General features: G+C 35.7%; 1 protein-coding gene across 1 annotated transcript in view; it reads left to right on the forward strand.

The window, feature by feature from the left end:
- The window catches only part of CNTNAP2 (contactin associated protein 2), a 1,777,718-nt gene that overhangs the window by 686,853 nt on the left and 1,077,175 nt on the right, over positions 1-13,690 (forward strand). The window contains exon 4 of the mRNA XM_034648877.1: positions 3,705-3,852. Coding sequence (XP_034504768.1) covers positions 3,705-3,852 — 148 coding nt within the window. The remainder of the gene's footprint in view (positions 1-3,704; positions 3,853-13,690) is intronic.

A 13,690-nucleotide genomic window follows, 5' to 3' on the forward strand; every position in this document is an offset into this window, starting at 1 on the left:
ACCACCCAGAATCTCCTGAATGTGGCTGTTATTCTGTCATTTCTTTTAGGAAATGCATGCTAGATTCTTTTGTCCATAATTAGACAGAACTTGCTAAAACACCGTTATTTTCCAGTATGCACTCTTCCTTCCAGTCAGACTTATGTCTTTTAATACCTATTTTTGAATATGTCTTAGTTCATCTTTTTAGAGAGTCCACAATATTAGATCTAAAATGGTGTGTGCAAATAAGCTAGCCAAGCCTTTTTTGGGAGAGAGACATGGGGAGGAATGAAAAAAATGAGGCCTAGAGAAGTATCCATTCAGAACAAAATTTCAGCATAAGTACATCTAGGCCCTGGGTGTCTTAAGTCCTAGACCTGAGTTCCTTCCCTGCACCAGGAATAACTTGTTGTTTGCTGTGTCCTTCTCCATTTATCTCTATTTCCCAAACAGTCTTCTGCCCTCTTGTCCAGCTGAAGTCTCTTTCTTTCTTTTTTTCTGATTGCGTAGTTTTCATAGAACTCCAGATATTATTGAGATTACTGCCTGTATTGTGCACTTTTGTAGTTTCTTTTAGTATTGCCTTTTGCAATTTTTTTCATTGTTTTAGGTCAATGGTAATGTGACTTATAAGAAACATATTTTTTGGTCTTTGTCCATCATTCCTGGCACACAGCTCCTCAAACCTTTGCAGTTTCCTAAGTGATAAGTGCCATAAAGGTGAAATGGGTATTTTTTTTTTTTTATTCATAATAAGCTCCTTTGAACCACACCAGAGTTTATGCTCCAGGTGATTTTTGGAAAGCCCGTAGGTAATCACAAAAAGGAGGGGGTTGTTTAGCAGTGGAACCATTTTGACCTCTGGAGAGTTTGTCATCAATGCCCAACGATTTAATGATTTTGCTTGCATAATGAGACCTCCATAAAAATCTCTGAAGTTGAAGTTGGGAGGTATTTTGGGCTGGTGAATATGTAGAGGACCTGGGGAGGTGGCAGCTCTGGAGAAGGTGTGGAAGCCTATATTCCTTGCTTTGTTCATCTCTTCTGTCTGGCATTGCTGAGTTGTATCCTTTTGTGATAAACCAGTAATCTGTAGTAAACTGGTTTTCTGAGTTTCGTGAGCCATTCTAGCAAATGATCAGACTTAAGAAGGGAATCATGGGAACCTGTTTTTTAGCTGGTCTGTCAGAAGCAGAAGGGACAAAGTAGACTTGAGATGGGCATCTGAGGCAGGGCGATCTTGTGGGACTCCCCCCCCAACCTGTGGAATCTCACTCTATCTCCAGGTATGTAGTGTCAGAATTGAGTTAAATTATAGGACCTCTAGCTAGTGTTCACGAAGAACTGGAGAATTTCTTGATGTGTGGGAAAACTCTTGCATCTGGTGTCAGAGTGAAGTTTTGGAGTAGAGGAGAAACACAGAAGAGTGTTTTGTTTTCTGTCAGGCCTCAAAGGACTAAAATGCTCAGAAATAGAGTTCCAAAAGAGTTACTTGATATTGTTGTTGTTAATATTTATATATTATCACCAAACACTATGGCAAGCATATCCTTAAGTTAATATTGTTATTGAGTAATAGTTAAGATAAATTTTAGATTAATTTAAATGGTATAGGAATTTAATTGCAGTGATTTTGGTCAGGGATGCTAACCCATATTCCTTTTGGAGCCAGAACCACCAGTAGTGGTATTAAAATGCAGCCCCAATTTCATAAAATAGATTTGTGGCATCTTTGTAAAGCTACAAGCTGGCTAGAAACATACCTAAAAACAAAACAAAACAAAACAAAAAAACAAAAAACTTCTGCTGTTTTTCTTGATCAAATTTTGTCAGCAAGATACAAAGAAGGTGCTCTCAGTGATAACATTTATAACCTAAAGCTCATTGCAGGCTTGATGCAGGGGGTGGCCCATTCTGAAAAGGTAGATGGAGCTAGAATGAAGATTACCTCAGAGGGTGAAACGGAATCATCCCTGACGACTATCCTAGTTTTCAAACACACAATTGTACATGTTATAGACTAAGTTTTACCCTTGTGTAGATTGTTGGACATTTAAATGTTATAGAAAATAGTTTTAATCCTGAGGAAATATTTCAGTTTGAGTCCCATATTACTAGGTCTTACATTGCACATTTTGAGTTTTGGAGGCTGGAGTGTGACCAAAGAGTGCCCATCAGGTAACAAACCTTGCAACCACAAATTCAGGGTTGTGCCATGTGTGTGAGAGTAAACCAGAGCCTCCTGCTTCAAAGCTGCTGTGTACTTTTTATCAAAAGCATGTCTTTTTTTGCTTATTGTCAATTTTATGGGTTTAAAAATTGTTACAAAATAATTTCTTAAAGGTAGAACTTCTATTTTTATATAGAAGCAAATTCAAAGCCTCAGGTCAAGAAGACAACAACTTAGCCACATAATATGGTCTTATGTTGTGTTTATTGTGTGATTATAAAAGGGTAGTTTTCTTCTTAATATTTTTATTTCAGTGTTTAAGAGATCATATAAACAAATATAAAAGAGGATGTCACGTGGAATACAGCATTACAAAAAACTCAAGTTATCTAATACAGACAGAGCTAGAATGTATGTATGAAATTAAAACAGCTGATGTTTAAAATGGAACAAACATATTTCTCATTTATTTGACTTATATCTTCTAAATTATGATGGTCTATTGCTTTAAATCTTCCTTGAATTAGAATTTTATACTGACATTTTCCCTGTTATTAGATTGTGATCATTTTGAGTGTAGTGTCTATGGCTCTAGACATCTTATGTCCCCCATATTATCTTGTTCTATACTTATGGAGTGGATGTTTTACAAATGTTTCCTGAATGAATGATAGCCATGCCTGAAGAAAATCCATTTGTTCTCTGCTGAAAAAACATAGACAATGTGAACTTTTCAATGTAAATAAGGTTCATGGGAAATCACTCTTTTGATTTGACAGAATCCTCTGTAAATGAGAAATATGGAATGGACACATTTCTTCTTCTTTTTTTGTAAAAGATTTTCTTTATTTATTTGATGGAGAGAGAGACAGCCAGCGAGAGGGGGAACACAAGCAGGAAGAGTGGGAGAGGAAGAAGCAGGCTCCTAGTGGAGGAGCCTGATGTAGGGCTCGATCCCATAACGCCGGGATCATGCCCTGAGCCAAAGGCAGACACGTAACGACTGCGCCACCCAGGTGCCCCGGAATGGGCACATTTCTGATCAACTCGTAAACTCCGTAAATGTGTTCATGCCAATAAAAAGAATAAAACCCTGGCTACCTGCACAATGTATTCAGTTCTTCCTTTTATCTAAGATGGTGAAAAAAAAAATTAGATTTCTAATGGTGGCATGGGTAATGTAGATAAGATTTTTAAAAAGCAAGAAACACGGTTGGAGGCTAAAAAACTGTAATTTAAATGCAAAATATTAGAACTCATAATTTAAATATTTACTGGATACTACAGTGGGTACCATATAGTGTTTCATTCTTCTAATAAATGTGTATTTTCACCTTTGAAGGACCTATAGAAATTTTGGCCTATTCTGTTTAAAACCAGACTTGTTTTCAAATAAAGGAAGTATAGTAGCTTTGTTCAAATTGTTTATAGTAGAAAATATAAAATCCTGCCATTGGATAAAAAAATTTAAATTTACTTAGCACACAGAGAACATGGTTGTTTCCAAAGTACGTTTTTCTTTAATTTTTTAATCCCTGTTCTTTTCTTCCAGGCATTTCCTGGGAACATCAACTCTGATAGTGTGGTTCGGCATGATTTACAGCATCCCGTTATTGCCCGCTATGTGCGCATAGTGCCTCTGGACTGGAACGGAGAAGGCCGCATTGGGCTCCGAATTGAAGTCTATGGCTGTTCTTACTGTGAGTATCTGTTGAAATTTTTGGTGGATTTTGTCATCTTCATTTAATTGGTAATTTGTTTATTTTTGATTATTTAACATTACTTGTTTTTTCTGACAATAAACTGTCTTGTTTTTATTTATAAATAATATGTAAGTTTATTTGTATGTTATAAATATATTTTTACATCTTTGCACAAAAACACATATAAAAATACCTAAAGCAGAAGATTTGGGAAGTGATTTTTGTTCAGTAGACTGAAACGACAAAGCTTATTAATTAAGTTGCCCAAAGTCTTATGCAGTATGTAAAAATTAGAAACTTACTGTATTATCCATCATTTTGACTCTTTATGATGGATTTTGGATACAGTCTTGAGAATTTCCTTTCAATTCTCATCCATTTCACCTTTTACTATTTTAAAGCTAACCACTAAGTTTTAATGTCAATAATATTTTATATGCCTATAAGTTTTATTTACTCCTTTTAAAAATTGACTTGGTCACCTAAAATGATTCTTTTCTTTTAATCATCTTTTAAACTTTTTTTTGTTATTTCTTAAATGCATTATATATATATATGCCTAATAATTGTAATATATGGATTTTTGGGGATTGCTGCTCTGCTATCTTGCTTCTGCTCATTTTTACCAGTAGTGCTTGTTTGCTCCTCCTCCTCTTCTTTCTTCTCTGTAGCCTTCTTATCTGCCTATCCTTCTCTTCTCTGTCTCCTTGACTATGACCTTAGTTTCTTTAAAACTTCATCTGTGGAATTTCTTTCAGGCCAAGGTTGATGATTTCTCTTTGCTTATTTGCTTCTGTGAAGGCAGTGCCAACACAGAATTACTTTAAAGATTGTTTGAGCTATTTTGAGGCTACTAGGTAGTAGAGAATCATACTGCAAATACATGATTTGCAGATACTGGCTTTAGAATATGAATTCTCTGATAAAATATTTCCCTCCTCCTAGGAGTCTACTATTGGACTCTCCCCTACCCTTCCTATAGATATGTCAAATTAAAAGTTCTCTATAACCAGAAGATGGCAAATGACCTATTGGCAAGGTTTTTAAAATTAACCAAACATTTGGTAGTTTATAATAAAAATATATATAAAGCTTTCACCTCTGTACGAATCAGTTACAGAGATTGGTGAAAATAGTAGCTGTCACGATGACCAAATCCTATTTATTTATTCATGGGCAACATTGTTAGTGCAAACTGAACTGGTTACTAAAAGGGGTCATGGAGATCATTTAAAAATTCTGTACGTGTTTATTTTATTTGGTCATCACTTTATTATAGCAAATATAATGAGTAGAGAGGCGTAGAAATTTAGTTCTTCAGCAGAATGTAGATCTTCAGGACGAAGATTGAACTTGTTAGGAGAAGCCTAAAATGAGGCCTGACATAAATCTGGGTTCTTTCTGTGTGATCTGTATATTATGGATACAGAACTGTGTTCACATGTATTCTAACTGTCAGTGCATTGGGAAGGCCAGGACAAAATGTGGTATTTTTCTCTGCATGATGGATTTTCTAGGGAGCATGTTCAGCTTTCAGGAAATGAAAAATATGTAATACTCTTCATGGAAACCATGAGGTGTGTAATTTACTAATAATTACTTATTGAGCACTTTTTATGTGTCATGAAATATGCTGAATGTTAGTAATACCACAGTGAATAAGGAAGACATTCTATGAGAGACAAGGTGGGACAATTAATACAGAAGTATTTATTAGGATAAAAATAGTGCAAGTTAAAATTCACCCAGAGGCACATCGCCTGAGGAATAGAGCTGAAAGGAAAACCGGTGAGTCTGGTACATTGCTAGAGCTCACTACCACTGTTCTATTTTCCTACTCCTTAATTCCAACAGAATGAACAATGAGGTGATCATCACGAAGTCAGTAAAGGAATCATATTGACACCCCCGAAGCACCCATCAGGACCCCTCCCAGTTACTGCTGCTTTTTAAAAGTAAAAATTCACCTGATTTTTATCTTCATAAATTTTACATTTTTTTAGTTTCATAAAAATGGAATCCTAAAATATACATTATTTCCCATCTGCCTTATTTTCTTCAAAATAATAATTGTAAGAATTATCCACACTGTTATTTAAGGTATTTGATTATTTTCATTGGCACTGTTACTCTGTTGTATGAATATTCTACAATCATCAGTTCATTTTATGTTAATGAATATTTGAATTGTTTCCATTTTCAGCTATTTAATAGAATTGCTATAAATATTCCTCGTGGATGTCAGCTTAGGAAAGGGTACTACTAGGTTAAGATATATACATGTTTAATTTTTGTCAATAATGACAAAATTTTTTCCGAAGTGGTTGTATCAACTTAGAGTCCCACAACCAATGTACTGGAGTTCCTGTTGCTTCACAAATTTGGGTACTTAGTATTGATTTGAAAGTTTTAGCCATTGTGGTGGGTGTTCCTTATATCTCGTTTTAGTTTTAGTGAGCCCTTTCCTGATTTTTAAGGAGGTCATGCTTGTCATTCATATATAGCCTCTTTCTTTGAAGTGTTTGTTAAAGAATCTTGCCCGTTTTTCTATTGGGTTGTCTTTTATTTACCTATTTTCTAATTGCTTTGAGTAGTTTTTATAGCCAACTCCCTCTCTTTCTCTTTTTATTCTTGTTATAACATCCAGACATGTTATTTTTGAGATGGCTTTCTTTAAAAATAATGATTTTTAAACCAACACTATCAGTGGAGTTACTTTAGAACTCAGAGTAAGGTCAAATGCAGCACGCCCAAAGGCAAATAGTGTAGGGTGACTCAGGCGTGGCTTAAAATAGGACAGTGTGTTCTACAGTTGTTGCGAGTGGATCTGTGAAGTTGTGAGCTCATGCTATCATGGCCTTCTCCATCTAGTCCGGGCTTTGACAGTCACAAGATGGGAAGGAAAAAAAATACCTGAAGCTAAGTAGGAAGCTAGGCTTTTCTAGGGCATAAGCCACTCTAGAGGGGGAAAGTTGTACACTTTAAGAAACTGTATTAACATTATGACAATAGGTGCCAGTGGAGTAAATGATGAATTGGCAACATAAAATAAAATGTAAAATAGAAATTGAAAAATACCATTGTAATAGGATATCAGGTGCTAATCCCTGGAACTGTAAATGTTACTTAATAAGGCAGAGTGTTTGATTAAGTTAATGATCATGACATAGGGAGATTATCTTGCATTGTCCAGGGGGCTTCTAAGTACAGTGGGTTCTATCTTTTTGAGAGATGGGCAGAGGGAGAATTCACAGACAGGAAAATGGAGGTTCTGTGACCATGGAGCAGAGATCAAGTGATGATCAAGTGATGACATCCCTTGACTTATAAGGGATGTCAGCAGCCACCAAAACCTGGAAGAGGAGAGGAGTAGATTCTCCCTGGAGCCTCTGGAGGAATTGAGGTCCTGCTGACACATTGATTTGAACCTAGTGAAACTGATTTGGGACTTTGGGCCTCCAAAACTGTGAGAGAACAGAGCTGTTGTTTTAAGCTACCCACTTGGGGGTAATTTGTGTAACAGGGACTGGAAATGATACAAGTATCAATATCATTTTAGGGGGAAAAAGATAGAAAAATAGCTCTTAGAGGAGTGTTCTTCAGTAGAACTTTAAACAAAGATGTAAATGTCCTTGACCTGCTGTAGTCCCTTAGTCACATTTGGCTTTTGAGCACTTAAAACGTAGCTGAGACAACTCAGGAACTAAATTTTAAATTGTATTTAATTTAATTCACTTGAATTTTGAATTTAAATAGTGTGACTACTGACTACCATACTGGTTGGTGCAGATTAGAAGAACCAAAACATCTGCTGCTTATTTTTCTTCCGTGTTCTTTTATAGTTTAAAGAACCTACATTTATTTTTTAAATGGAATTCTCTGATTGTTCCGTTAGTTTGGAGAACAATGATTTAATCATCCTGGACACAGTCTTTATTGTCAAAGAGTTGATGACTAGTCATTTCTTTAACCAGATCCCCAACTGGGCCATTTTCCTAACAATGTCCAGATCAGATTATTTTTATTTATCTATTTTTGAAGAATGCAAATTGTATTTATGTCTTTTTCAAGAAAAATACACATTTATAATAAAAAATATGTGTTAAACATATTTGTGATGGACAACTTTCCTAAAGGTACTATTGTTTAAATTTACCCATCCTGGAATTCAGGCTAGAGCGGGTCCTTAGAAGATGGCCTTCTAATTTCTTTTTCTTTCTTTCTTTCTTTCTTTCTTTCTTTCTTTCTTTCTTTCTTTCTTTCTTTCTAATTTAGTGAACTATTGCATCAAAGACTTTGATTTTTCAATGAGAAAAAGTATCGTGGATCTTTGAGGGGGGAAAGTCAGGTATACTCTTTTATTTTGCCCTCGTAATAGTTAGCAGTACTGTGTATGCTAGGGTCCCAGCAAGGAGAAACTAGCCTTCAATTACTCCCATGGGAGAGAGAAATGAATTCTCTCATCTTTCTAGAAACCCCTTAGAGGATTTATCTGAGGTCTGTCTTAAAGTTCCAGGATAGGGAATGGGTTTGTACTTCTTTTATTTCAAAGTTTGCCAGGAGAACTGGAGAGGGTGAAATCTCAGTATGAGCACTCTTCTGTTGGAGTGTGTGCCTACTGCAGTTCCCCTTGTGTTTGTCATTTGTCCGCTGTGCAGTTCTTCCGTGATCACTTTGTCATCTGAGAAATTTGGTACTTCTCAAGTTTGCACATAAAAAGTTCACTGTATTCCAAGTGGAGAAGCTTAGTTCCAGGTCACTACTTTGAAGCCTTTAGGGCTTCCACTGTTTGTTTCCTGACTTGTCTTGAGGATAACATGAGTTCTAATTTCAGTGAATCTAAAGTCATTTTAAATTATTCTGCTCCCTCTACATTTGGTTTTCCCTCAAGTTTAGTTGAAACAAGTGGATGCTGTTATTTTTAAAACTTAGCAACTCAGTAAATCTTCTCCCAAAACACCGATGCTAATCTTCTTACTATGTACCAGAGGGACTACATGAAGGAGAAGGGAGAAGTCAGTCTAATAATTTCTAAAAATCATTTATTGCTGCAGTACTCAAACATTCCTTTTACACAAGCCCAGCACAGTGTCCTGATTGAAGTGAGCATTTTGGTGACAAATACTATATTAGCTTTTAACCAGAGTCTTCATGAGTGAGGTCAGTGCCTTAGGAAACCAAGATACACATAACTAAACTAATTTTTATATATGCCTTCAATTTGGATGAGTAATTAACAAAGCCTGGATATATTGCCCAGTGCAAATCGTGGTGGAAAGTAAGCACCAGACTAGGGCAGGAAAAAGTATTGGGAAAAGCCAAATACAAAAAAAAGGATGGTGTTTTATCCTTTTCATGCTGTGCAAATGCGACTGTCCTCCTACAGGGACCGCAAACTGACGCTCACACTCCCATGCTGCCTATGCAAGAGGTGCTGCAGTGTATATGTATGTTAGTTTCCCAGGGCTGTCGTGGCACAGGACCACAGACTGTGTAGTGTTAGACGACAGGATTTGTTCTGGAGGGCAGGAGTCTGAAATCAAGGTGTTAGCAAAGTTGATTCCTTCTGCAGGCTCAGAGGGAGAAACTGTTTCATGTGTCTCCCTGAGTTCTGGTGGTTGCTGGCAGTCCGTGCTCTTTGACCTGTTTGCGCATCATTCCAGTGTCTGCCTACCCTTTTACACGGCCTTCTTCCCTGTGTTTGTTGGGGTCTGTGTCCTCATGTGACCTTCTTCCCTGTGTGTGTTGGGGTCTGTGTCTTCACATGGCCTTCTTCTCTCGTGTCTTAGTGTCTGTATTTTCACATGGCTCTCTTAGAAAGACACCACTCATTGGATTTAAGATCCACCCTAATCCAGTATGACTTAACCTTTTTTTTTCTTTCAAGATATTATTTAAATTGTAGTTAGTTAACACATAGTGTAGTATTAGTTTCAGTGGTAGAATTTAGTGGTTCATCAGTTGCACATAACACCCACTGCTCATAACATTAACTTCCCTCCCTTAATACCTGTCACCCAATTACCCCATCCCCCCACCCACCTCCCTCCAGCAACCCTCAGTTGGTTCTCTATTGTTAAGAATCTCTTATGGTTTGCCTCCCTCTCTGTTTTTATCTTTCCTTATTTTTCCTTCCTTTCTCCTATGTTTATCTGTTTTGTTTCTTAAGTTCCACATATGTATGAAATCATATGGGATTGTCTTTCTCTGACTGACTTCTTATGCTTAGCATAATATACTGTAGTTCCATTCATATCGTTCCAAATGGCAAGATTTTATTCTTTTTGATGGCTGAGTAATATTCCATTGCACATATTTACCACATCTTCTTTATCCATTCATTAGTCAATGGACATTGGGCTCTTTCCATATTGTGGACATTGCAGCTATAAACATTGGGGTGCACATACCCCTTTGAATGACTAATTTTGTATCCTTCAGATAAATACCTAGTAGGGTCATAGGGTAGTTCTATGTTTAACTTTTTGAGGAGCCTCCATACTATTTTCCAAAGTGGTTGCACCAGATTGCATTCCCACCAACAGTGTAAGAGGGTTCCCCTTTCTCTGCATCCTCGCCAGCATCTATTGTTTACTGAGTTGTTAATTTTAGCCATACTTACCAGTGTGAGGTAGTATCTCATTGTGGTTTTGATTTGTATTTCCCTGATGATGAGTGATGTTCAGCATTTTTTTCATTTGTCTGTTAGCCATTTGTATGTTTTCTTTAGAGACATGTCTATTCATGTCTTCTGCCCATTTCTTAACTGGATTTTTTATTTTTTGAGTGTTGAGTTTGATAAGTTCTTTATAGATTTTAGATACTAACCCTTTATCAGATATGTGATTTGCAAATATCTTCTCCCATTCTGTCCATTGCCTTTTAGTTTTGTTGTTTCCTTCACTGTGCAGAAGCTTTTTATCTTGATGAAGTCCCAGTAGTTCATTTTTGCTTTTATTTCCCTTGCCTCTGGAGATGTGTCTAGTAAGAAGTTGCTGCAGCTGAGGTCAAAGAGGTTGCTGCCTGTTTTCTTCTCTAGGATCTTGATGGATTCCTGTCTCACATTTAGGTCTTTCATCCATTTTGAATTTATTTTTGTGTATGGTGTAAGAAAGCAGTCCAGTTTCAGTCTTCTTCATGTGGATGTCCAGTTTTCCCAGCACCATTTATTGAAGAGACTTTTTTTTCCATTGGATATTCTTTCCTGCGTTGTTATAGATAAGTTGACCATAGATTTGTGGGTCCATTTCTGGGTTCTCTATTTTGTTCCATTGATCTGTGTGTCTGTTTTTGTGCCAGTACCAGACTGTCTTGATGATTACAGCTGTGTAATACAGCTTAAAGTCCAGAATTGTGATGCCTGTAGCTCTGGTTGACCTAATCTTAAAGTAACTAATTACATTTGAAAAGACTGCATTTCCAAGTAAGGCCATGTTTGGAGTTTCTAGGTGGATATGAATTTTGGAGAACATATATATTCATTGAAATTAGTAAGAATTTCTGTTTAGATTAGTTTAGCTGGGCAGAGAACTAAGAAGCAGTTTTGGAAGTCCACCCATGTTTTCCTATTTAAATTAAATATTTAATTTTGCATAAAATAAAAGGGTTCTAGTTACTTGTATTTTGTGTTCTTCACACACACACATACACACACGAAGTAAAAGATTTATTATGTTGCCTGGGGATCAGTATATTGTGACACAGACTCATCAATCCCATTAGCATTTATTGAATTCTATTTGTAAAGCATTTTGCTAATTTTAAATCTAAAGTGCAGCATATCATACCTGTGGTTAAAATACTTTAATGGTGTTCCATTGCCTAAAGTCCAGGGTGTTAGCTTGAAATATAGTGCCCTTTCTGTTACCTCTGCATTCTTACATCCTCTCATTGCCATGTTGCACTCTGTGCTCTAATAATAGAAACTATTTCTGTTTCCCAGTACATGCTGTGCTTCTTGAACATGCTTTTGTCCAGGATATCCTCTCCAAGCACAGTGTCCTCTCCATTCTTAGTCTCTTCTCTTCCAGTATTCAGTTGAGGTGCAATTTTCAACAAGAAGACTTCTCTGAATTTCCAGAATGAACCACATTTCTTTTTACCCGCATTACACTGTGTGAATATTTCCAGTGAAATATGTATCAGAGTATTCCAAAATATAGCAGAGTGTGAGATACTGGGGGAGAGGGCAGACACAGTCACCGTATTCATTATTGGCATCCTGTCAATTATCAGACCGTATGCAAGTGATGTTTGCTGAACTGAACTAAAATCAGATGTAAGTGATGCAGACCTAACTTACTCACTCAGTGGAAATTGACTACTCTTTGATGCTGGATAGATTCTTTCATTAGTTGAACAGGGTATGATTCTGTTGCAGCATATCGAATGGTCCTGTAGATGCCTACACAGTGTTGAAAGACTTGCTGTACTGACTGTATTAATAGATGTTCCAAAAGAGTCATACAAAGCAAAGAATTTAGTATTTCTTTTTCTAATTTCAGTGTTTTGAGGCCTTATGTTATTTCTATTTATTTTAAACCATAATTTCACAAGGCTGCTTTATGAATTATAAACATGTAAATTGCTTATCATCAGAGGAAAAATATCATACTCTAATTAGTTAATTTGAACTTTATATCAAGATTAATGTGAAAATAAAAGTAATTCAGTATAAAAATAGATTTAATAGCTATCAAAGCCAAGTTACACGTGGTAAAGAGATCATTAAAATTGTCACAGTAGTATGTTATATATGAAGGACATGTTCTGTTCTTATGCCTGCAAGTAGATAAAAAGTAAACTTGATATGTTATAACCAGAAATGTTCTTGCCATTAAGAGAATTGGAACTTAGTTTCAAGCGCGTATATTCTCCAAGTCTTTGAAAAGAAGTTTGTATTTCAAACTTGAATTGGAATACTTTGTAATAGAAAGATTATCTGTATATATCTAATTGTAGCTCACCTTGATGGTAATAATGCAGCAACTGAAGTTTATTGTAGCAGGTGAAAAATACTTTTGAGGTGGTGAAAAATAAACTGAATCATTTGTGGTATGGTTTTGACTTACCTGGCAAGGTAAATTCAAAGTATAGGTATTACAAGATAATAAGTTATTGTCATTTTATACAATGAAAAGTCAGATACTTGGTGAGTCTCATTTCCGGATTGACATTTGAGGGTGACATTTGCATTGAAAGGAAATTTATAGTATGAAAAACAAAGAATTACATTCTCATTTTTCATGTCTATGAAGATGCATGCTATCAGCATTTAATTATTTTTTTCCAGTGTAATTTCTTTTACTTGGATGGTAGTTACTATTGAGTCTATTCAGTGAGATAACATGGGAAGTATAAGTAAGTTTCTCCTTAGATTCAAGAGAGTCACAAATGACAGCTAGTTCATATTTTGGACAAATGCTTACTTAGACATTGATTTAGAGTTAGATTTACATTGTATTGCTTACTACAAAAATCTAATTTACCCTTAAGAATTTTCTAAATTCACATATAAAATCAACAATGTTGATTTAAAATAAACCAAAATTATTGGTAGAGAATAATATATAATCATACCTGTTTGCAGTTTTGAATTAGGGGTAACAGTATACTTCTGTTGTGGAATAAGAGAGGGTATATTTTTTATTGTAAATATTAGTTCAGAATTCTTTTCATAAAGTAATTTTCCAAAAAAATACACATTTAAAAAAACATACACATATTATGATAAATGGTTGAAAATTAGAATAAAATAATGAAAACCATGCTTCAGCATGGTTTACAAATAAGCTATTTTGATTAATACAGAGAGTTCTGTGCATACTCTACAAGA

The sequence above is a fragment of the Ailuropoda melanoleuca genome, chromosome 1 (assembly GCF_002007445.2).
Source record: "Ailuropoda melanoleuca isolate Jingjing chromosome 1, ASM200744v2, whole genome shotgun sequence".
NCBI classification, from domain to species: Eukaryota; Metazoa; Chordata; class Mammalia; order Carnivora; family Ursidae; genus Ailuropoda; species Ailuropoda melanoleuca.